This window comes from Drosophila eugracilis, unplaced genomic scaffold (genome assembly GCF_018153835.1).
Source record: "Drosophila eugracilis isolate 14026-0451.02 unplaced genomic scaffold, ASM1815383v1 contig_1104, whole genome shotgun sequence".
NCBI lineage: Eukaryota > Metazoa > Arthropoda > Insecta > Diptera > Drosophilidae > Drosophila > Drosophila eugracilis.
The window spans coordinates 84,132-102,802 of NW_024571881.1; the positions used below are offsets into that span (position 1 = coordinate 84,132).

General features: G+C 42.0%; 1 protein-coding gene and 1 pseudogene across 1 annotated transcript; both read right to left on the reverse strand.

Annotated features, from left to right (window-relative positions):
• Nucleotides 1–3,910: 3,910 nt before the first annotated feature.
• LOC121530574 lies at nucleotides 3,911–5,715 on the reverse strand (annotated as a pseudogene).
• Nucleotides 5,716–6,611: 896 nt separating this feature from the next.
• On the reverse strand, nucleotides 6,612–18,644 carry LOC121529681. The gene is given in 6 exon segments (XM_041817624.1): nucleotides 6,612–7,786; nucleotides 7,884–8,079; nucleotides 8,135–8,342; nucleotides 9,075–9,236; nucleotides 12,605–13,231; nucleotides 18,578–18,644. Coding segments are annotated over 5 exon segments (1,449 nt in total). The 5' UTR covers nucleotides 12,797–13,231; nucleotides 18,578–18,644; the 3' UTR covers nucleotides 6,612–7,095.
• Between the last annotated feature and the right edge of the window lie 27 nt (nucleotides 18,645–18,671).

Sequence of the window (18,671 nt, forward strand, 5' to 3'; positions counted from 1 at the left end):
GGGGAAGTCAGGGACAAAGTCATTCAGAGGCGTTGGCTTGCAAGATCCTCCATAAGCGAGGTTAAGGTGCTGGAATACGTTTTCGCAGCGATAACAGGTTCTTATACAAGATCGACAAAGATGTTCGGCGCCTTTGCCCCAGATGTATCGCACAACCCAGCCCTGGGCTATCCTGAAATTGTATAGTTCTACAGTAAAGAGAGATTGGACGCAGAACTATGTTGGTACCTGCTGTGTATAGTTCTCTGTGAATGTGTGGAACGCAAGGGCCTAGGCATGACCAGGTGGGTTTGCCATCAGTTCTAAACAAATAAGCAACTGAATGTGTTGTTTACAGCACACTGATTCTTGTAAGTAAGTGAACTCCTTTCAAATGTTCAAATCTAATAACTAGTTCTGTTCCACTGAATAAATCTAATCACTAAACGCTCTGTGAACTATGCAGCGGAGGGCCAAAGGCACACTGGGAGGTTGTACATATGTTTGTTATCTGCTAGCTGATCCCGACCGGGGATATCAAAATGAACGGGATTGGCGGACTATCTATTTTATGGCTTCTTTCAGTCCTGATCTTACATTATCGCGCACCCATGCCGAGGCTGATTGTTTCTGTTTCGCCCTGATGAGCGAGATACGACTTCTTTATCAAAACCCTGGACGACGCAGGAAGGCGGTGTCAAATTCATGATGGCCAAGCTATCGAATATGCTAAATCAAAGACCTAAACATTTATAGCTGCTTAAGCGTCGGGGTACATCCTATTTCTCTTCGAATTGGCTTACACTGCTCCTTTCGCAAGAATTTACCAGATGTGCTTCGCATTTGGGATTCCGTATTTGCAGATGAACAGCGCTTTGGTTTACCTAAAAATATACTGTTCCATGAAATGTATATAACAAACAAGGTTTACTGAAAGCTATGACTAATTTGAGAATTTTTTAGAATCAAGAAGTAATTTTGGAAAACTTTCATATCAGAGATATCAAAACCTACAAGAACCATCACTATTGATATTAATGTTTGTGATTACTCCTTTGGTTCTTAGCCTTATAGACCAGTTCCAAGTCTATCAAATACCAAATCTTTGGCCTTGATTATTATCAACGTAAAGACAAATATCTTCCTCTGGTAAACAAATCTCAGCCTTGCACTGATCAACCGTGAATACGTATCGTTATACCTTATAACTACTCTGTTTGTATATCAGTCTATAATAAAATAATTTAACTTTCTTCAATTAAACGATAAACATCAACATTTAAAATAGTCTGGGTTAATTCAACAGCGTTTCGTAGTATATCGTCTGATAAAATTAAAGCACACAAGTTGAAGTCCTCACTTGCCTTGTTAGCTTGAAGTGATATCTTTACATATCAGTTGTGCAATAAACTCTGTAATGTGTCAGGCACCCTCATGCAGATATTCAAACTCATCGCCCCCAGACAGGTCCATAGTATCTGAAGAACCATTTAAAAAAGGATCAGGTTTTAAATGGCCCAGACTTGTCCATCCACCTGACCTGGGTACAGACACTCACACCAGGAGTGGCTGCGCCTGAGGACAATCACCACTGACCCCAATGCCACGTGGTTCCAACCTCCACTTCATCCTCGCTCGGACCTGCCACCAGTAGTTCCAACGGGAAGCCTCCACACACGATCCTGTGTACATGCTGGCTGATATTGAAGTCAATTTTCAGTTCAGTTGATGAACTACCACGGCCACTTCATCTAGAACTTGGCACGCCCTCTAAACTGAACCGGTTCTTCAATATCAATGATATTTTGTTCAGTTCTGCCAATAAAGTGATTATGTTAGAACAGAACATCCTCATGATCTGCACTGAACCTCAAATCGGTCTACCGTTCTTGATTTACTGCCTCGGACGGAAAGAAGGTTGCATCAATAACGTTCTCATATGCGGATTGAACAGGATGTTGACCTAAGTGAATAGATCATGATAGCAACTTCTGCTTTCAGTACCATTCTGTTCAACAACCTGGATAATATACTGCCTACCGGTATTACCACTAATATCAGGTGCGTGTCCCCACGTAGCCGAACTTTGTTTGTCTTCTTTGACCACACCATCATGGTCACTCCTATCAACACAAGAACAGTTGGACATCTTCGGCTGGTTCCATGTTGGCTGATTCGAAAGATTGGGTGGATTCGAATTTTTCTATGAAAAGCAATATCAACAAGCTCATTTATTCTCGGCGCGCTTCCGATTCATCAGTTATATAACGCTATAAACATTCTGGGCCCAAAGGCAGTGGGTCAGCAAGTTGGAGCACTCTGTGACGCGTCAGTTCTGAGCGGCAATATACAGAACCAGTCTGCTAATCTTCTATATCGCAGTTCATGTGGTGTAAATCAATGGGCACTGAGAAGGTCATGCCGGGATTCCCTGGCTCCTGTTGGGTCCACCTCCCCCAGACAGCTCCTCTGCAGCAGACTCAAAGTGTCTGATTCTCACCTGTTTGATCAGTTCCAGCTCCGAGCTACCTGGCATCAGCCTGTGTATAGATGAAAACTCTTTCTGTTATTAGATTTCTTGGGTTTAAGCTGTCGTAGGCACTGCTATTCTATTAACTGTATGATATTGAAGTTTGCTCAGCTCCACAGAACAGAGTGGATCTCTCTCCACCTGACGTTGGTCGGACCATTCTTGTGCCAACAACAACCACTGTCTTTCTGGATCTCCACCCAGCGGTGGGCGTCAATGCCACTAAGCGCATCTGTCCTCCTTCTCTGGCTGTCGCTCAGTCCAGCCACGACAATGGATCACGATCCATCTGCGTTACAACATCTGATTCAGTCATGGGGGCCTTCATGGGTGGATCCGTTGTATATTCATAAAATTCCTTGTGAAATTGCTTTCTTGAAAAGCAAAGTATTTGTGATTATTCAGAAACTTTGAATATTTCTGGGGATTCTATTATTGCTTTAGTTTTCTATTTTTTTAAATATTCTTATTCAAATTTACTGCTGAGATATTTCAAATGTGTACGTGTTCAACTAAATCATGAATAAAAATAAGACCAGGATTCTACTCAGCTCGATGACAACTTAATAGGAATAACAAATTTAGTTATATCAATAACCAACACATCTCAGGAGTTGCTCAGGTCTATGGATGTTTTACTAATTAATCTCTCTTTGGTGTACTGGAGATCAGATATCTGAAAAGAAAGAGAAGAGAAAGAAAGAAAGAAAGAAGAAGAAAGAAGAAGAAGAAGAAGAAAAAGAAGAAGAAAGAAGAGAGAAGAAGAAGAAAAGAAGAAGAAAGAAGAGAAAGAAGAAAGAGAGAAAGAGAAGAAGAAGAGAGAAGAATAAATGTAAGTTAGATATTTTTTTGTGATGAAATTTTACAAGAAGCATCCTTTAGAACTTTTTAAGATATGAAAAATATCTGTTGGGGATACCTAGGTGTTTATTGATCGACAGCGACGTTACTGTCTATGTGAGGAATTATTATGCGTTTCGAATTGGAATTTTGTTAACTGATAGCTTTTAAAGGATAATAAAGAAAACAGCATCAAAGTCCAAAACAAAATAATACAAATCTTTCAACGTTACAGCGGTTTGTGGGCCTAGCCATGCCGAATCTTAGAATCTTCATGCTTAATCCAAGATGTCAGGTCATAAGTCCTGTCTACAAAGCAAGGAAATTTATTTACCTTTCACCCTTGTATTTATATTTTATCATTTGAACGGATGTGAAATATGAACATTAATAAAATGAATACGATTTTTGCTGGTAAATTAACATGTTTAATTCAATTCGAAATAAATATTTTTATGTTGACTTAAAACGAACAAACATTTTTTGGCCCGGGAACCATTTCGTTTAGGGACTCATCCACAAACTTTCACCAAAATGTGGACATGGTATAGCGATGTATATTCAGTCTATTACTATTCCCTCGCTCGTATTTTTTATTTTCCCATCTTGGGAGCGGGTGTCCTTGCAGATTGTTTGGGCAATGAATTCGATGAGGGTTCGGGTTGGTCGGCCAGCCATTCCACGACGCAGATACTCAAAATCAATTCCGTTAGTGACCATTACATTGGTGGCATCCTGGAAGTATAAAACGAAGATCGATAATAGGCCCTGCATTATTTAAAGATCAAACTTACAATATGCATCCATTGACCGCATGGCACGAATTCTCGGAGGAAGGCGGCAGCCTTGCAGGGACGTCCACCACGGCCAATGCCGTAGTTCTGGACATCACTTCGTCCTCCAGCACGCACCGCCTTGCTGTAGTAGTTCCACAGGGGGAAGCGCCACACGCGATCTCCCGTGTGCATACTGGCGTTTTGATCTGTTGCCAAGATTTCGGAGTTTGTGAACACACCACAGGCAGCCTCATCTAGGGACTGACGCATATATCCCGAGCAGGTGCCAATGTCAATGATGCACTTGGGGCAAAGTTTTGGGCATACAGCAGCGCATCAGCCAAAACCAGCACATCTTCGTGATCTGTGCACTGAACCCTCAATGGTCTTGCCGTTCATGGATTTCACCATATCACCTGGTCGGAAGGAGTTGCAACCGACTACATTTTCGCACAAGGGAATCAAACCGCGAATGTTGACCTAAGAATTCAGATTACTAATAGTTCTAAGCTAACTGTAAGTATCTTACTGGTAATCGAAGTCCAGCTACCGCCCGACAGGTGGCCACCACCACAGCAGCTCCAGTCATATCACCACGCATGTGGAAGAGCTCTTGCTTTTTCTTTAAGCACAGACCACCAGCGTCGTAATTCCCTGGCCAACCAGTACGATGGGTCGCTCTTCGCACAGGTGCCGTAGTAACTGAGCTCCAGGAAAATTGGTGGTTCGCAAGAGGCTTTTCCAACGGCTAGAAAGGCGTGCATAGACTGGCTTTCAGCCCAACCCCTCGACCTTGACCTCGACGTTCACACCAGATTTACAGAGCACTTCGACGACGTTCCCTGGGCAAAGGCAGTAGGAGTCAGCAAGTTGGAGGGCATCTCTTGCAGCTGGCGCGTCAAGTTCTGAGCGGCAGCCTTTTTGCAATCCAATACGCCATCCTTCAATATCGCAGATCTCGTCCTTGGTGGCGTACAAATCGATGGCCGGAACGAAGATTCGGGTTTTGGGATCGCGCAGTTCCTGGTACAACCAAATGCCAAGGGCAGCTCCTTCGGCAGCAGATTCAGCATGTCCACAATTCTCCACTTCAATTCGGTCCGTATCCAGTTCTGCAAGAATACGACAGGCAGCGGCCACTGACCGTCGGATTGCTTCCTTCTGCTCATCCAAAACTTCGTAGGGATTGTAACCTAGACACTCCTTGCCCAGACCAACGACGGCCACCACAGAATAGTAAGGTATGCGTTCCGGCTCTACGGCGAACAGCAGACGGGCCTCACCTCTCCTGGGCATAGGTCCCGACATACGGAGAACCTCTATCAGACGCCCATTCGTTTTCTGAAGATTATACCGCCAACCGGCGGGAGTCAGGATACCGGCATCGTTCTTGTCCTCTTCATCCGCATAAACGCCTATGACCAAAGCTCGCGACGGCTGATCCGCACAGATGTCCATCTGCTGGAGTAACAGCATCTGGTTGATGGCCCTGCGAGACGTGGGGATCCTTTATGAATTTCGAGCATATTGGCGACACAGGGGCGACCGGCTGCAGACCCGGAATAGCAACTGACGCGTTTTACCGAACATTTCCCCAGTAGTTTAGATTATAGTACCCCCTTAAAAAAATTTTCCGAAAAAACTGGGAATTTATGTCCGTAAAATTTTGTTTCCAAAAAATTGGAAATTTAAAAAAAAAAAAATCAAAAACTAAACTAGTGTAACAACAGGCAATTTTTTACGAAAATTTTTTTCCTGAGTTGTTTACTCTACGACACGTTAACGGATACTAAAGCTATTGGAGCCGGCATGGGGCCAGGTAGCATATGGAATTGGAAGTCAGATGACGGATGGATCAGAGCCTTCTTGAAGATTCTACATAGCCTACGTAGATTGGTCGAAGTTCTTTGAATAATCATGAAGAAGTTAATGAAACGGTTTTAAGCTTTTATCTCTGAGTAAGCACATAAAAGATATTTTGCATTAAAGCAATCAATTAATACAAAATTAATAACAAATTTTCTTTAGTTTTGTTTATTAGTTTCCATACTCAGCATAATCAATTAGGTACAATTCTTTCATTAGGTAATACTGCTTAACATTTGAGACACAAACTAGACACAGACACGTACACTTATCGAGAACATTTTTTGGTAACGTACATACATTTTTTTGGTTTATTTCTCTTTAGCTACATAGAGTAGATATTCCTGTATATAAAATAACAATGGCTATCGAACGTCCTCTATCGTAATTCACTGCGACAATTCTTGTACTTATTGTGTGTAAATCGACCTTTGGTTGGGTTGCCGTTGCCTTGGGATATGTTTCAGTTTAAATGGCTTCAGATTCAGATTCCGATTCGATTCCTTTTGTTTGGTGGGGTGTGGTATTTGCGGTTCGATACGAAAATATGCAATTGAGATATAGTATATATATATATATACATATATATTTGTAGTTCATTCTTGATCTGGGGGCAACAGTTGTCGCGGAGTAACGAGAGTTCAACAGAGACTAGCGTAAACTTTGAAAGAGTGCAACAATCTAAGGGTGCGCATAGCACATAAGAGGCACATTAGTTATTTTGAGCAACAATAGTATAGTGACTAGAGTGTTAGACAGCTGTGAGTATCCAAGATGCTTGGTACTATCCGGTACTTTGGCATTTGTCAGCAAAAAAATACATCCTGTACAAGAGGGTGGAACGAAATGGTAGCTAAAATATAGGATAATACCTTTAAGGTTCGCTTAGAGGCTTACGAAGTTAAATCATTACATAAGTAGCCTAGGGGTAAGTCATTATATTTACAAGAACCTTTCCCTGGCTAACGAGGCGTATATGATACATATTTAAGGAGTGGAAGTTTTATAAAAAACACAAAAAAGAGTTCCACCCTTTGTACTTCCAATATAAAAACCCGATCCGAACAACCTTACATAGTTCGTGAACCAATCTTAAAGTGGCAATCACAAAATCGTGGTCACGGTTACGGGTAACCCATCAGCATTCACGACCTGCTCCGTTTGCACACGGGTGCCGAAGCTCTCTACACTGGTAGCCTTGCTGAGATCGATAGCCGGCACATCTTCGTCGTAATCGGAGGCCAGTTCCTCCTCGGCTAAATAGCTGCACTTGGTGCTCGGCACTGCTTTCACCTGGTGCTGTTCCTGCTCGTGATACAAGTGTGTGCGGTCCATATAGATGATCCCGTCATCCGTGTCGTCGTCTGTGTGACAAACCGGATAGTGACCGTAGCCCGCCTCGCACTGGTACGGATTCGACTTCACATGGACGTTCCGGCAGCTTCCGCCGCAGTTTTGGTGGCTCTCGGCATCCCCGCCATTTGCCCCATAGCACTGACCCCGGTGCAGCGAATGACCCACCGAGTGGCCACCAGAGTGACCTCCCACGTGGGCGTTCAATTGACCCACGCCAGCCGCGCTGCTGGAGTGGGCCACTGACTGCTAGATGTGGGAGTGGGAACGTGCTATCGACAACGAATACGGACTGAGATCCTTCTGGATTCGCATGGAGTCGTAAATGGGAAACTCGCAGCACAGAATGAACTTCAGGGCACTGGGAACCTCCACGTAAACGGCAGGAGGCACTGGGATTAGCGGCGAGGTTGAAGCCTTATACTTCCGGTACTCCAGCTGGCTGGAAAAAACAGGGGGAAAATATTAAATCACAATCATTAGATAGTTATGAGTTATTAAAAGCCATGTTATGCTTAGTTTAAGCCTAGTTTACTTACTCTTTGTACTTTTCATCGGCACTTCGTTCTCGCAAAGGTATGCCTGACAAGAAAAGGATGATCATTGTGGTAAAAATGGGTGAGGCAATCGCCACCCACTCATGGCCGCTGATCACATTCAGCGATATGGCAAAGATGCCCCACCAGATGACTACCTCGCCAAAATAGTTGGGATGCCGTGACACGCTCCACAGGCCTATTAAAGATAACTTATCAAATCGAATCTTTAGAACTTATCATTGTTTCCTTACCATCATTGCAAAATTTGCCCTGATTGGCTGGATCCTGGCGGAAGGAGAACTTCTGCAGATCCGCATAGGTCTCCGCCAGCAAACCAACGATGAACATGCCCGTTCCCGTGGAGTCCAATGTGGTCATGGTCTTTGGGGCACGCGGCTGAGAGTGGCGCGGTGAGTTGATGATTATTACAGGCAGTGACACAATGTAAACCCATACGGCCTTAAAATAGGAATTGAATAGTTAGGGTAAACCTTATTGGTAGTCTTAATTTAAGTAATTTTACTCATTAAGTTCTCGAAAAAGCCTGAAAATATACAAAAAACACCAGAGCTTGATGGACCTTTCACTGCATTTACAGTTAAAATGCAATTTTTCCAAGCACCTTTCCAATTTCGGCTGTTATTTTCAGATTGCAATGACAGTATTTCAACCGGCAACAAGTGATTGGAATTGGGGGAAAATGCGAAATAAATGGAGACAAAACGATGGCGGGACATGCCACATGCAGCACGCCAACGCCAATGCCGACAGCCCTACAGACACAATGAAGGCCGGACGGACTGCAACCACCCACTTGGCACTAGCCACCAACAATCAACCACCAACACCCAATCCCCAATCCTCAACCCACTCAACGTTTAGCTGGCGTCGCCCACATGTGTCATGTCATTCTGCCAGGGAGAAATGGCGTTTTAATTGTTGGTCGGTCTGGTCCTGGGCCTGGGTCTGGGTCATGGGGTCTGGGCAACATTGAGATTACCATTTCCACCCATGTCGGGCGGTCGACAGGTGCTGAAATATGAAATATTCAAAACCTTTGAGTGCGTGTCAATTAGTGACAGTTTGATTGATTTTCCACCTCCAAGTTGAAGGTTCTGTCATTGAGAATCGAATTGAAAAGTGGCTGACGCAACCGATTGGTCTAGTCGTGAACTACCCACCAGAACTCACCTGGAAGGTCCAAAAGACCGCGTAGCGTATTATGTTGCGGCGGGTATCCTCGAACTGTTTATCCCGGCCCAACTTTATAATGCGATATAGTAAATAACCGGAGAGCCTCACGCCCCAAAGGCAAACAAATAGTGTCACCATCAACTGCCGACTGTCATAGGCCTGAAAATAAAATGAATATTGTTTAATCATAAACATAAAGAGCGTAATATCTAAAATTAGGTACGTTTAATGCGTTAAAATATCATTTTAAGTTATAGGTTAAACACTCACTACTCTAAGAAGAGGGTTTCCAAAATCATTCTAGCTTTAAATCAAAAATCTTTAAAGAGCAAAGTTTCATAGAGGTGGGTTATGTTCCAACCCCTTAAAGATGTCGGTGGGCCATAAACTGACGTATATGGTTGGATCATGTCCGCATTGCAATAAACATTTAGTGGTTGCCATTCTGCCGAATGAGAAATATTCGTGGGCAATTGAGGAAGGCTCGGCTAAAGTTCGAGTTCAAGGCTAAGCTGCCTGCTATCCTTGGACCGGAAGGAACTCTCGTAACTATTTTAGTATCTTCACAATAACAAAGGTATTTACCTCCACCTATACCTAGGGTATCTACCAATTCGTACCCACACCTCCAAGCGTACGAAAATTCATTGCCCAACGAGCAATTTGCACGAATTTTTATTTTTGCAGGACTAAAAGAAGAATGTTTTATGTATTTTTTTCGGGTGGATATTTTATTTTACAAAACCACTTTCGGTGGTCATGCAAATTTTGCATAAATAAAGCGGAGCACGCACCAGTGCAAGTGGTGGCCCGTGCCATGGCTAAGTGGCCACGGGGCAGTCGGGTTGGTTCAATAATGAATGAGTCGACTGCACATTTTGCATATTTATAAACGGCATTGACGGGGAAACTGAATCAGAAATGCATTTCGCATGGAGGAGTGGCTCCTTCGTCAAACGTCGTCATGAAAAATGCAGGCAAAAATTGTTAAATTGCTTTGTCAATGGCAGTGAACAGGCGGCTCATGACCGTAACCGCCAGCCAAAGTCAGCTGCAGGACGAGGTCATGGATAAGCGAGACTTGGCTGTGGAATATGTAAGGGCAATTTTATTGAGGGGCCCCCAAACAGTTGATAGTTTAATGGGTTTGTCAGTTCGCAGAGCAGAGTCTTGATTGCCCATTTTGTCGTTTGATTGAGCTGCCTTTCAGTCCGGGGCTTAAGCTATTTTATCGCTCGATTTATTAAGCGAGTCTGAACGGCGATAAACCATCGACAGGCGACTGCATATGGCGGCAGTAAAGCATTTTTATGGCCATCCTACACAGCTGCAACACAGAGCAACAACAATAGTGCCGAACAAGCAACAACAGCCACAAGCAATGGCAGCACTTCCGTTTCCGGCTGACGTCCTGCGTTCGCCATTCTCCTCCTGCCATCATTTCCGCGGCATGACTTTAAATAAATTTTGCATTGCTAACTTAATGAGTGGCAAGAGAAATTTCATTTTAAACTACGATCGATATTCAATTTGGAATTGCCACAAAAATTGTGACAGCAGAAATTAATTGAACGTTAGTTCGTATGGAATTATTACTTCGATATTTACTCCTTTGTTTATTTTGCATGGCTGTAAAAATGTGGGAGGACAAAATGAATGTGTGTGGTCGGAGAGAGATTTTAAACTTTGGTTTTCCCTTGATTGTTTATTTGGCACACAAAACCAACAACAGAGAAGAATGAATTTATTTCTCAATTTGTATATACATTGTGCCGTGCGAATTGTTATAAGCCCTTAACAAGCTTTCATGGGCTATTCAGTAAATCGATACATTGAGGGGCATTTAAAACTGAAACAAAAGCTTTTACGGTCTTCGTTAAATGCGAATTTCTCTTTAATCTTATCAAAGTTTAATTAATTGTGCAAATATGTTCTTATCAAGTTATCTTCAAGGGGATTTAATGATCTGAAAATGGCTATAAAGATACTTTATTTTAATTATAATAAAATAGCCTTAAGTATGCCAGTGTCAGCCGTTAAGATAAACAGCAATTTTTGCTGTTAATGCCAGGATAATGAAGAGCATAATTATGAAAATTGAAGCCAATATAATTTCTCTCTCTTTGTTCATCCTTCGCTGGTTATATTTGGCTTTAAAATTATGATAATCTTAATTAAAATCTTTGAAGAGCTTTTAATGAAAGTTAAATATGTGTTTAATATAAATTACATCTATAGAGCTGGAGGTAGAAATCTGTCAGCATTGTGGATAAGAATCAGCTTCTAGGTTGTGGTCTCCTTAATGTAAGTGAAGTTTAATATTTAATAACAAGAAGATACCAATTTTAGACTCACTTTTGTTGTTCCAATAAGCTTTTTCTATAGCACCTCTAATGGGCTGTCAATCTCCAATCAAGGCAAACATAATTAGCCCATTTAGCACCTTGTTAATGAAAGGGAAAACTACGAAATTGGCCATCAAGTTGGATTAATTAATTGAAAATTGTGGTCCATTTTGCAGTGGCGTTGGATTGGTTCTTTCTTTCGCCTTCAAGCTGCCCGTAAATAGCGTTAGTTAGCTGCTTAGGCAGCGTGTTAGTCTGGCGGAAGGACACGCCGACAGACAGATTGAGGACCCTCACGATGCCAAGGTCATGCTCAGCCAGAAGGAGACCTACAAGCTAACCAGATACCCAGCCACCCAGCTACCCAGCTACAGCAACTACAAATATAACAACAAACGGAACAACAGCAAACATCGAGAAACAACAGCTGAAATGTGGGCCTCGGTGGGCGTAACCTTTTGTTTGTTGGCAATGGCTGTGTTTTCTGTTTGTATGCGTTGATGTCTGTATCTGTGTATCTGTGTGTCTATGGCCGCGTGCGTATGCAAAACTCAGTTTTCAATGTCAGCAGCCGAAACCACCGAAGCCCAACCATTGCCCATTACCCAGCATTTACCCACCTAGCACCCAAAAATCCACCCACTGCAGCAGCCCCTTCACGACCAGTTGGGTGACATGTTTATGGTCACGATTCAAGTTCAACGAATTAAATTTTACTGAAAAAATCCACATCCCAATAAAAGCTAACGAGCTACTAAACAAAATAAACAGAATGGCTCATAAATTATGCATTGTTAAAACTTCAACGAGAGCTATAAATTATTCACAGCATATCATATAAGATATATATTATATTTTGTATGTATTTGGCTTTTCAATATTAATGCAATATTCGTACGATTATTTTCCTGTCGAAATTGCTTTTTTCATAAGGCTAATACCTTATGAATTCATTTTAAATTAGTTAGTTTAAAATAAGTTTAAACTTAGTTTTCTTGAATATAAAGTCAGCATGAAGTGGGTATTAGAAGGTAATAATAACCATTATTATCTCCATTTTATGTTAAAGAAACTAAATAAAAATTTAATAAATAAGTATAAAATGCCAAGGAGATAGTAGTCTCAAATAGGTGATACTAAAAACAAGTTAGTGTACAGAATGAATATCCTGGATCCACTTACCTTCGATGGCCGATCAATTTGTCCAAGGAAGAAAGTCAGCAGTGAGATGATGATGAAATTAACGCCGCCGGCAAAGTCCGTTAGCTTGTCCATTTGTAGCATGGAGTTGATCAGGAAGAAGACCAGCTGCAGAGTGCCCACAACGATGGCGCTGATGGCGAAGTGATCGTAGTCCAGTACATTTACGGCCATTGTGGCTGTGGACGGCTTTCACCTTTCACCAGGCCTTTCACCAAACGCTTTCACCCAGTCCAGTATTTTATGGTAGGGTCGGCAACAGGTACTCCTCCTCCTTCTGCTCCTGTTCCTGCTCCTGCTCGTCCTCCTGCGCTCTTCGTCTGTTCTTTAATATTGCAAAATGTTGTGCCTTCACATTGCTTCACTCTCACACTTTGTCCAACGCCTCATCCAAAAGTGTCTGTGCCACTCCCTCCGCACCCAGAGAGCTTTACATTCTGGGATGGGTGAGTGGGCGATGGGTGGTGGTTCGTTCGGTGGTGCTGCCTGTTGGATGGCTGGGTGGTTTTGTGGCGTTGGCTGCCAGCCAAGGAGTATCTGTGTTTTTTTTTTTTTGGGGCCGCTTGTTGATTACGTATTTATGTGATGATTGTTTATTTGGGGTCGCCTCTGCAAAATGCAATAAATAATGCAATTTGTATATGCTGTGGCAGCTGCAAGTTATTTGCTAAATGAAAACTTAATTCAATTTCCCGCGCTCAACGGCACGCCAAGAGCATCATCCTCCGCAGCACACAAAAACCACACATATTTCCCCCTTGCCCTCGTGCTATTTAAATAAATTTTGAGCAAAACCATCTCGACATGGCAACAATCTCAAGCTGTTCTTGTAAGGCTGTGTGCATTGAGCCGGCAAATCGTTGGCAAAACGAAGACTCCAGCAACACGCTATCCTGGGGCAGTGGTGTGGAAAAGGGCTTGACATGAGGTGCTAAATCTACTCCTCCAAGTAATAAGAAAAAAAGAATTATTAATGGGAGAACAACTTTAAAAATCTCCTTATCCGTTTTTAAATGAGCCATTAATCAAGTTGTACTCATAGAAAATGCATCTAATTAAGACCCTTTGAGGTCTAATCAAATTATACTTAAGACCTTCTTAGAAGCCACTGATAAATTAATCAAATTAATGAGGATAATAATTACTTAAAGCCGCTTATTGAGTCATAAGTCCCCCTTCAACGAAATCCCACTTAAGCCACTGATCTGGGGTGAAAGTGTGGGCTGGAATGGTTTATATGGCACATACTTGAGCTGGTTGGCTTAACTTCTTGAGCCTTTATTTGCCTCTTGGGCTTGACTGCATTTGCACTGCTCTTCCTTTGCGGCCCCTCAACTATCCAAATATCCACACACTGGCTGCTTCAATGATACTTATTTGGCCAACATGGCCAGCCTGCATGCATAATTAACAAACTGAAATGGTTATCTATGATGCAGTCTGCAAATCTGACCCCCACAAGTATGTTGCAATTTATAGAGCTTTCGGTGGCAGAGCCCCAGGGAATCGATTTTCAAACTGGGGTTAATGGAGAGTAGAGAATGGTGAATGGCCAAGCTGTCCAAAATTTACTGTCCACGGATTAGCTGTGCCTGAAATGCCCATAGAATGTGCTGTGGTTTTCTGCTTTGCTTTGCTCTGAAATTGCGACTCAATTAAATAAACATTTTTATTGTTGATTTCGGACATTTTAATCGTTTTCATTTGATTGAGTTGTGGCATTTCAAATCCTTTTTTCATTCAAGTTTAATTGACTCAATCATGTGGCAAAAAATGAATGCTGCTTTTAAAAGTTATCCCATGATGTTTAAGATGCTTTTAAAACTTAACTTTTCCTATTAATAACTTTGGCTGGAATTAATTTTTACTATTTGGTAATTAAAAACTTCTCCTGCTTTTATACGTTTTTATTAAGTCATTCAATTTCTTTCATTCTCTTCGGTAACTCTTAATAAGACTTAAACTGGAAAATAAAGTTTATGGCAGCTGTCAAAACTTTTTACCGCTGAAAAGTTTTCGTTGCATTATTTGACCGCGTTATAATCTGCATTTTTAATTAATTTTCTGAGAATTACATCCGTAATTTACTACCAAAACACCGTAGGCATTTGTTCTACTTAATTAAGTTCACATTTCCGGATAATTTTAATTTTCTGCCGACATATTATTAAAAGGATTTCCTGAGAATTTATGTGTGTTTTTCGAATAGGTAATTACATTTTTGGTAATTACTTTTTGGCTTTGCAATCGTGTGGGAACTTTTCAAACTCATGAATATCGGAAAATGAAATGCAAATTGGACTTGGCTTTAAGCTAATTGGCGATGTCGGGCCCACAAGCTAAGCTAATCCCATTCGCGGGAAATTCCCGGCAGCCCTCCAGAGGGCCCAAAAAGGTAGGCAATGCTTTTTGTTCTTCGCATTTTACCAAAGAAATGCATCAGCATTGCACATTCATTAAAGTAACACCCGCGGCGTATTCAAGGCCCAAAAACAAAGGCTGCAACCGTGTTAAACTTGTGCCACCTGCTGAGAAAAAAAAAAGAAATACACCTTTGTGTATGCAAATGTGTAGTCAGTCAGCTGTGCTGTTGCCACTTGGCTTGCTCCCCCCTTTGTTGTCATTGTTGCTGTTGTTTGTGTTACTTTGAGTTTTTGTTACACAATAAAGAAATATTGGAAGAAATTATTTATGAAATTTTAGCAAATGAATTTGTAAATCTTTTCTTTAAATTTCATCCCACTAACTGTTTAATATATTTTAGGCATGGGAACATAGAATATAGTTCTAAGCCTAAAATCTTTCGGCAAACAGTGAGGTTCCCTCAGAAATCTCTTAAAAATTCTGCAGTGTACTTAACACAGCTTGGCAACGCGTGGCGTCGTCTTCGGAGTGCTGGAATCTGAGCGGACAGGGGTTATACGTAGCCGCAAGACATTGACAAGGTGTCTGCCAGGCTGTCACTCACACTCACCGCAACTCAGTGCAGTTTGTTTGTTGTTTTCCCTGGGCTAAGTTGTCTGTGTATAACTGTTTCTGTGTGTGTGTGTGTGTATGTGTGTAGAGCAAAGCTCAGGAGTGAATTTGCATATACGACAAGGACCTAAGAACCCCGAAGTCCGCTCCCCCACGAATTCTTCTAGCCTAACGAATAGTTTTTTCCCAAGCTTTGCCCACTTTTAAACGCATTTTCGCGTGCTTTGCATTTTTCGCCAGCCAGTCGTTTGCCATTGTCGCCACCTTCTTGTGGGCATTAAGGTATGCCAGCTATGCAGTTTTCCTCCAACAATTGAACAAGAAAAGCCAATTTCGATGGGGTTGTAGCTAATATATTTTGACAAATGGAATGAACCGGGCTTTGCAAATAGAGTGGAAAGATTTGTCAAGAGTTGGTAACCAAGAAACTTTTATTGCTGACCTTGAAATGTATGACATTGAATATAGTGTCAAGTATTAGAGTGGAACAAAATTTTTTACTCTATTAATTTATAATTTTATATATATTTCTATGATAGAGAATTCTTTTATATTATATGTGAAAAGTTGTCTAAGCAACACAAACAAACGAAAGCTTGCTTAAAATTATTCACACCTCTTTAAACTGCAACACGATAAGTTCACACCTTTTCTCGTGTAAATACATGTGTTGTGCATTAGGGCAAAATATCCAGAACAAATTGAATTTAACCCTTAACCCATTACAAAACATTTCACGGTCGAGCCAAGACAATTCTCGATTTACCCCGCGATTTTCAACTATTTTCCGCTGCAAGTATTTGTTTTCCTGTGGGCGGGTGTGTGTGTCAGCTAGTGTTTGTGGGTGCTCTTGGCACTGAAATTGCAGCCATGTAATGAAATTGGCTGCGGTTCAACGGTGCGTATGATTAACTTTATGGCAACGGCAAAACGGAGGACTAAAGAACTTCCATTTAGTGAGCAGCGAATTGCCCTGCTATACTGGTTACACCACTTACTCGGCTGCCTGTTTGCCGTTTATGCTAATTGTTGTCATAGTTCCGGAATAACGTTGGTGTCCTTAAACTGACACTGGCAATTAGGCATCTGTCACGATTTTACGTCTGTGTTGACCTTATTGATTGCCTGGTCTGGATGTCGCTAGCAATTAATGGTGTCGAACATTCTCAGCTGGCGACAAAACCTAATTTAATTATACCACACCGACCACAACTAGCTGCATCAACATGCAGCTTAACCCATTATTTGGTAATGGAATCACGTTCGCTGCTTTCGACAAAGCCTAATTGATTCTATGATATGCCAAAATTAGAAATTTTTGGTTTTCGGTTGAAAATTAAAAATAAAATGATTACTTTTAGCTCTCAAATAGAAATTAATAGGAAGCTTAAAACGTGCTTAGGTACTGAATTTCTTCTAAGTAAACGCATCTGTAAAATTAAAGTTTGCAGTGTGATATCATCCCCAGGACATTCCTGCACTCATTTACCCTAATGTTTGGCCATACCAAGGATTCTGCTGAGTAATCCGACGAAATTGTTTTTTCCCCCAAGGCCTGGGAAATGGAAATGTATTAAACTTAAAAATTCATAAAGTGCAACTCATAGCCGGGCAATTCAATAAAGTCGAATCCATATTGAATTGACTGCCAGCGAAGGGAAATCTCCATAAATAACGCATTCTGTTCGGCAAGATTGGCACTTTATGTAATCCCACAGAACATCGACAAAGGACAAGGCGTGGGAATTGACTTAATATGGGCAGCATGGGCACCTTGAACTTCGACAGAGTTTGGCCAAGGACTTTTTTTCGGGGGGAAAAGGACGCGGACATGGACGTGAACGCGGACAAGGAGCGAGAACTCAACGGGTGGTCGCCTGAAGGAATATTGACGTTTTTTCAATTAAACCTGGCCACCGCCAGGCACTTTGGCGGTTGTATTTATGGCGTTCAGTTGGTTCTATTTTTATGAGGGGGCGGACAAACAAATGGGTACGAGTGATGTGTCTGTGCCTGTGTCAATAGTGTAACTGAAGCTTTTCCAGCTCGCTAGTTACATATACATATATGTATATGTATAATATACTCATGCATGTATAGACATAAGCTATATTCCATATCCTGTGGCAGATAAATAAATCGTTCAGGACAGAAGCTAAGCGGAAAAAAACAAGCGTACACACACGCACTGTTATGTACACCACAAGCACATACACACACACACATTCGCACGCGTTTAGTAAGAGACATTAGAAAGTGTCTTTCGGGTAACTTTGTCCGCCTTTTCCCGCTTTTCCAACGTTGACATAAGTGGGAAGTCAAGCTAGTTGGACACGCGCTAAGTTTTACAATTTCCCGCTGAAGGTCTCGCCGCCCTCTTTTCCTGCGACGCCTCCTTCCCCCACCTCCCCGACACTCCTGTCGACCTGCCAAACAACTAACGCACATTTCCGTTTCCGCTTATGCCACAAAATGGCCAAAAGTGGCCGCCATTGATGGCCTGGTGATTAGTTATAATTTTTTTTCTTCTACCAACGAATCTGCTTAATTCGCTTCTTGTTGCCGTTGTGGCTTTGGTTTTTATTGCTGCTATTTTTTGTTGTTCTCGATTGCAGCCAGCATCTACGAGGCGAAAACAAACGCACCAGCACCGCCGCGCTTTTTTTGCGAACGGAAAGAACTCTGGCGACCGACGCAACAGACGACTCCGGGTGAACTGAAATCCACTGTCTCCTCTCCCACAGCAGCAGCAGCGCAATTTCTGCTGCAAGCTGGGAGAAAGCCTCTCTCCGAAAAGCAGTGCGCAACTGCTTGCTGCGTAGCAGGCGCCAAGTTCAAAAGTACTTATTTTGTCTATCATATTTCTTAGGGTGCCGAGGCAAAATCTGAGTCTAGACTCCGCCAGCGAGGGTTAATGGAAGGTCCCATAAACCTGATATTAATAATATCCATAGTCAACACACAAACACACGTACATACCTTCTAATCAGCAAGCGTAGGCATAAGTCAATCAGTCCTCGTGTCTACATTCGTGCGTAAGTAGTCCTTGTGCTCACTTCCGAAAATATCACTG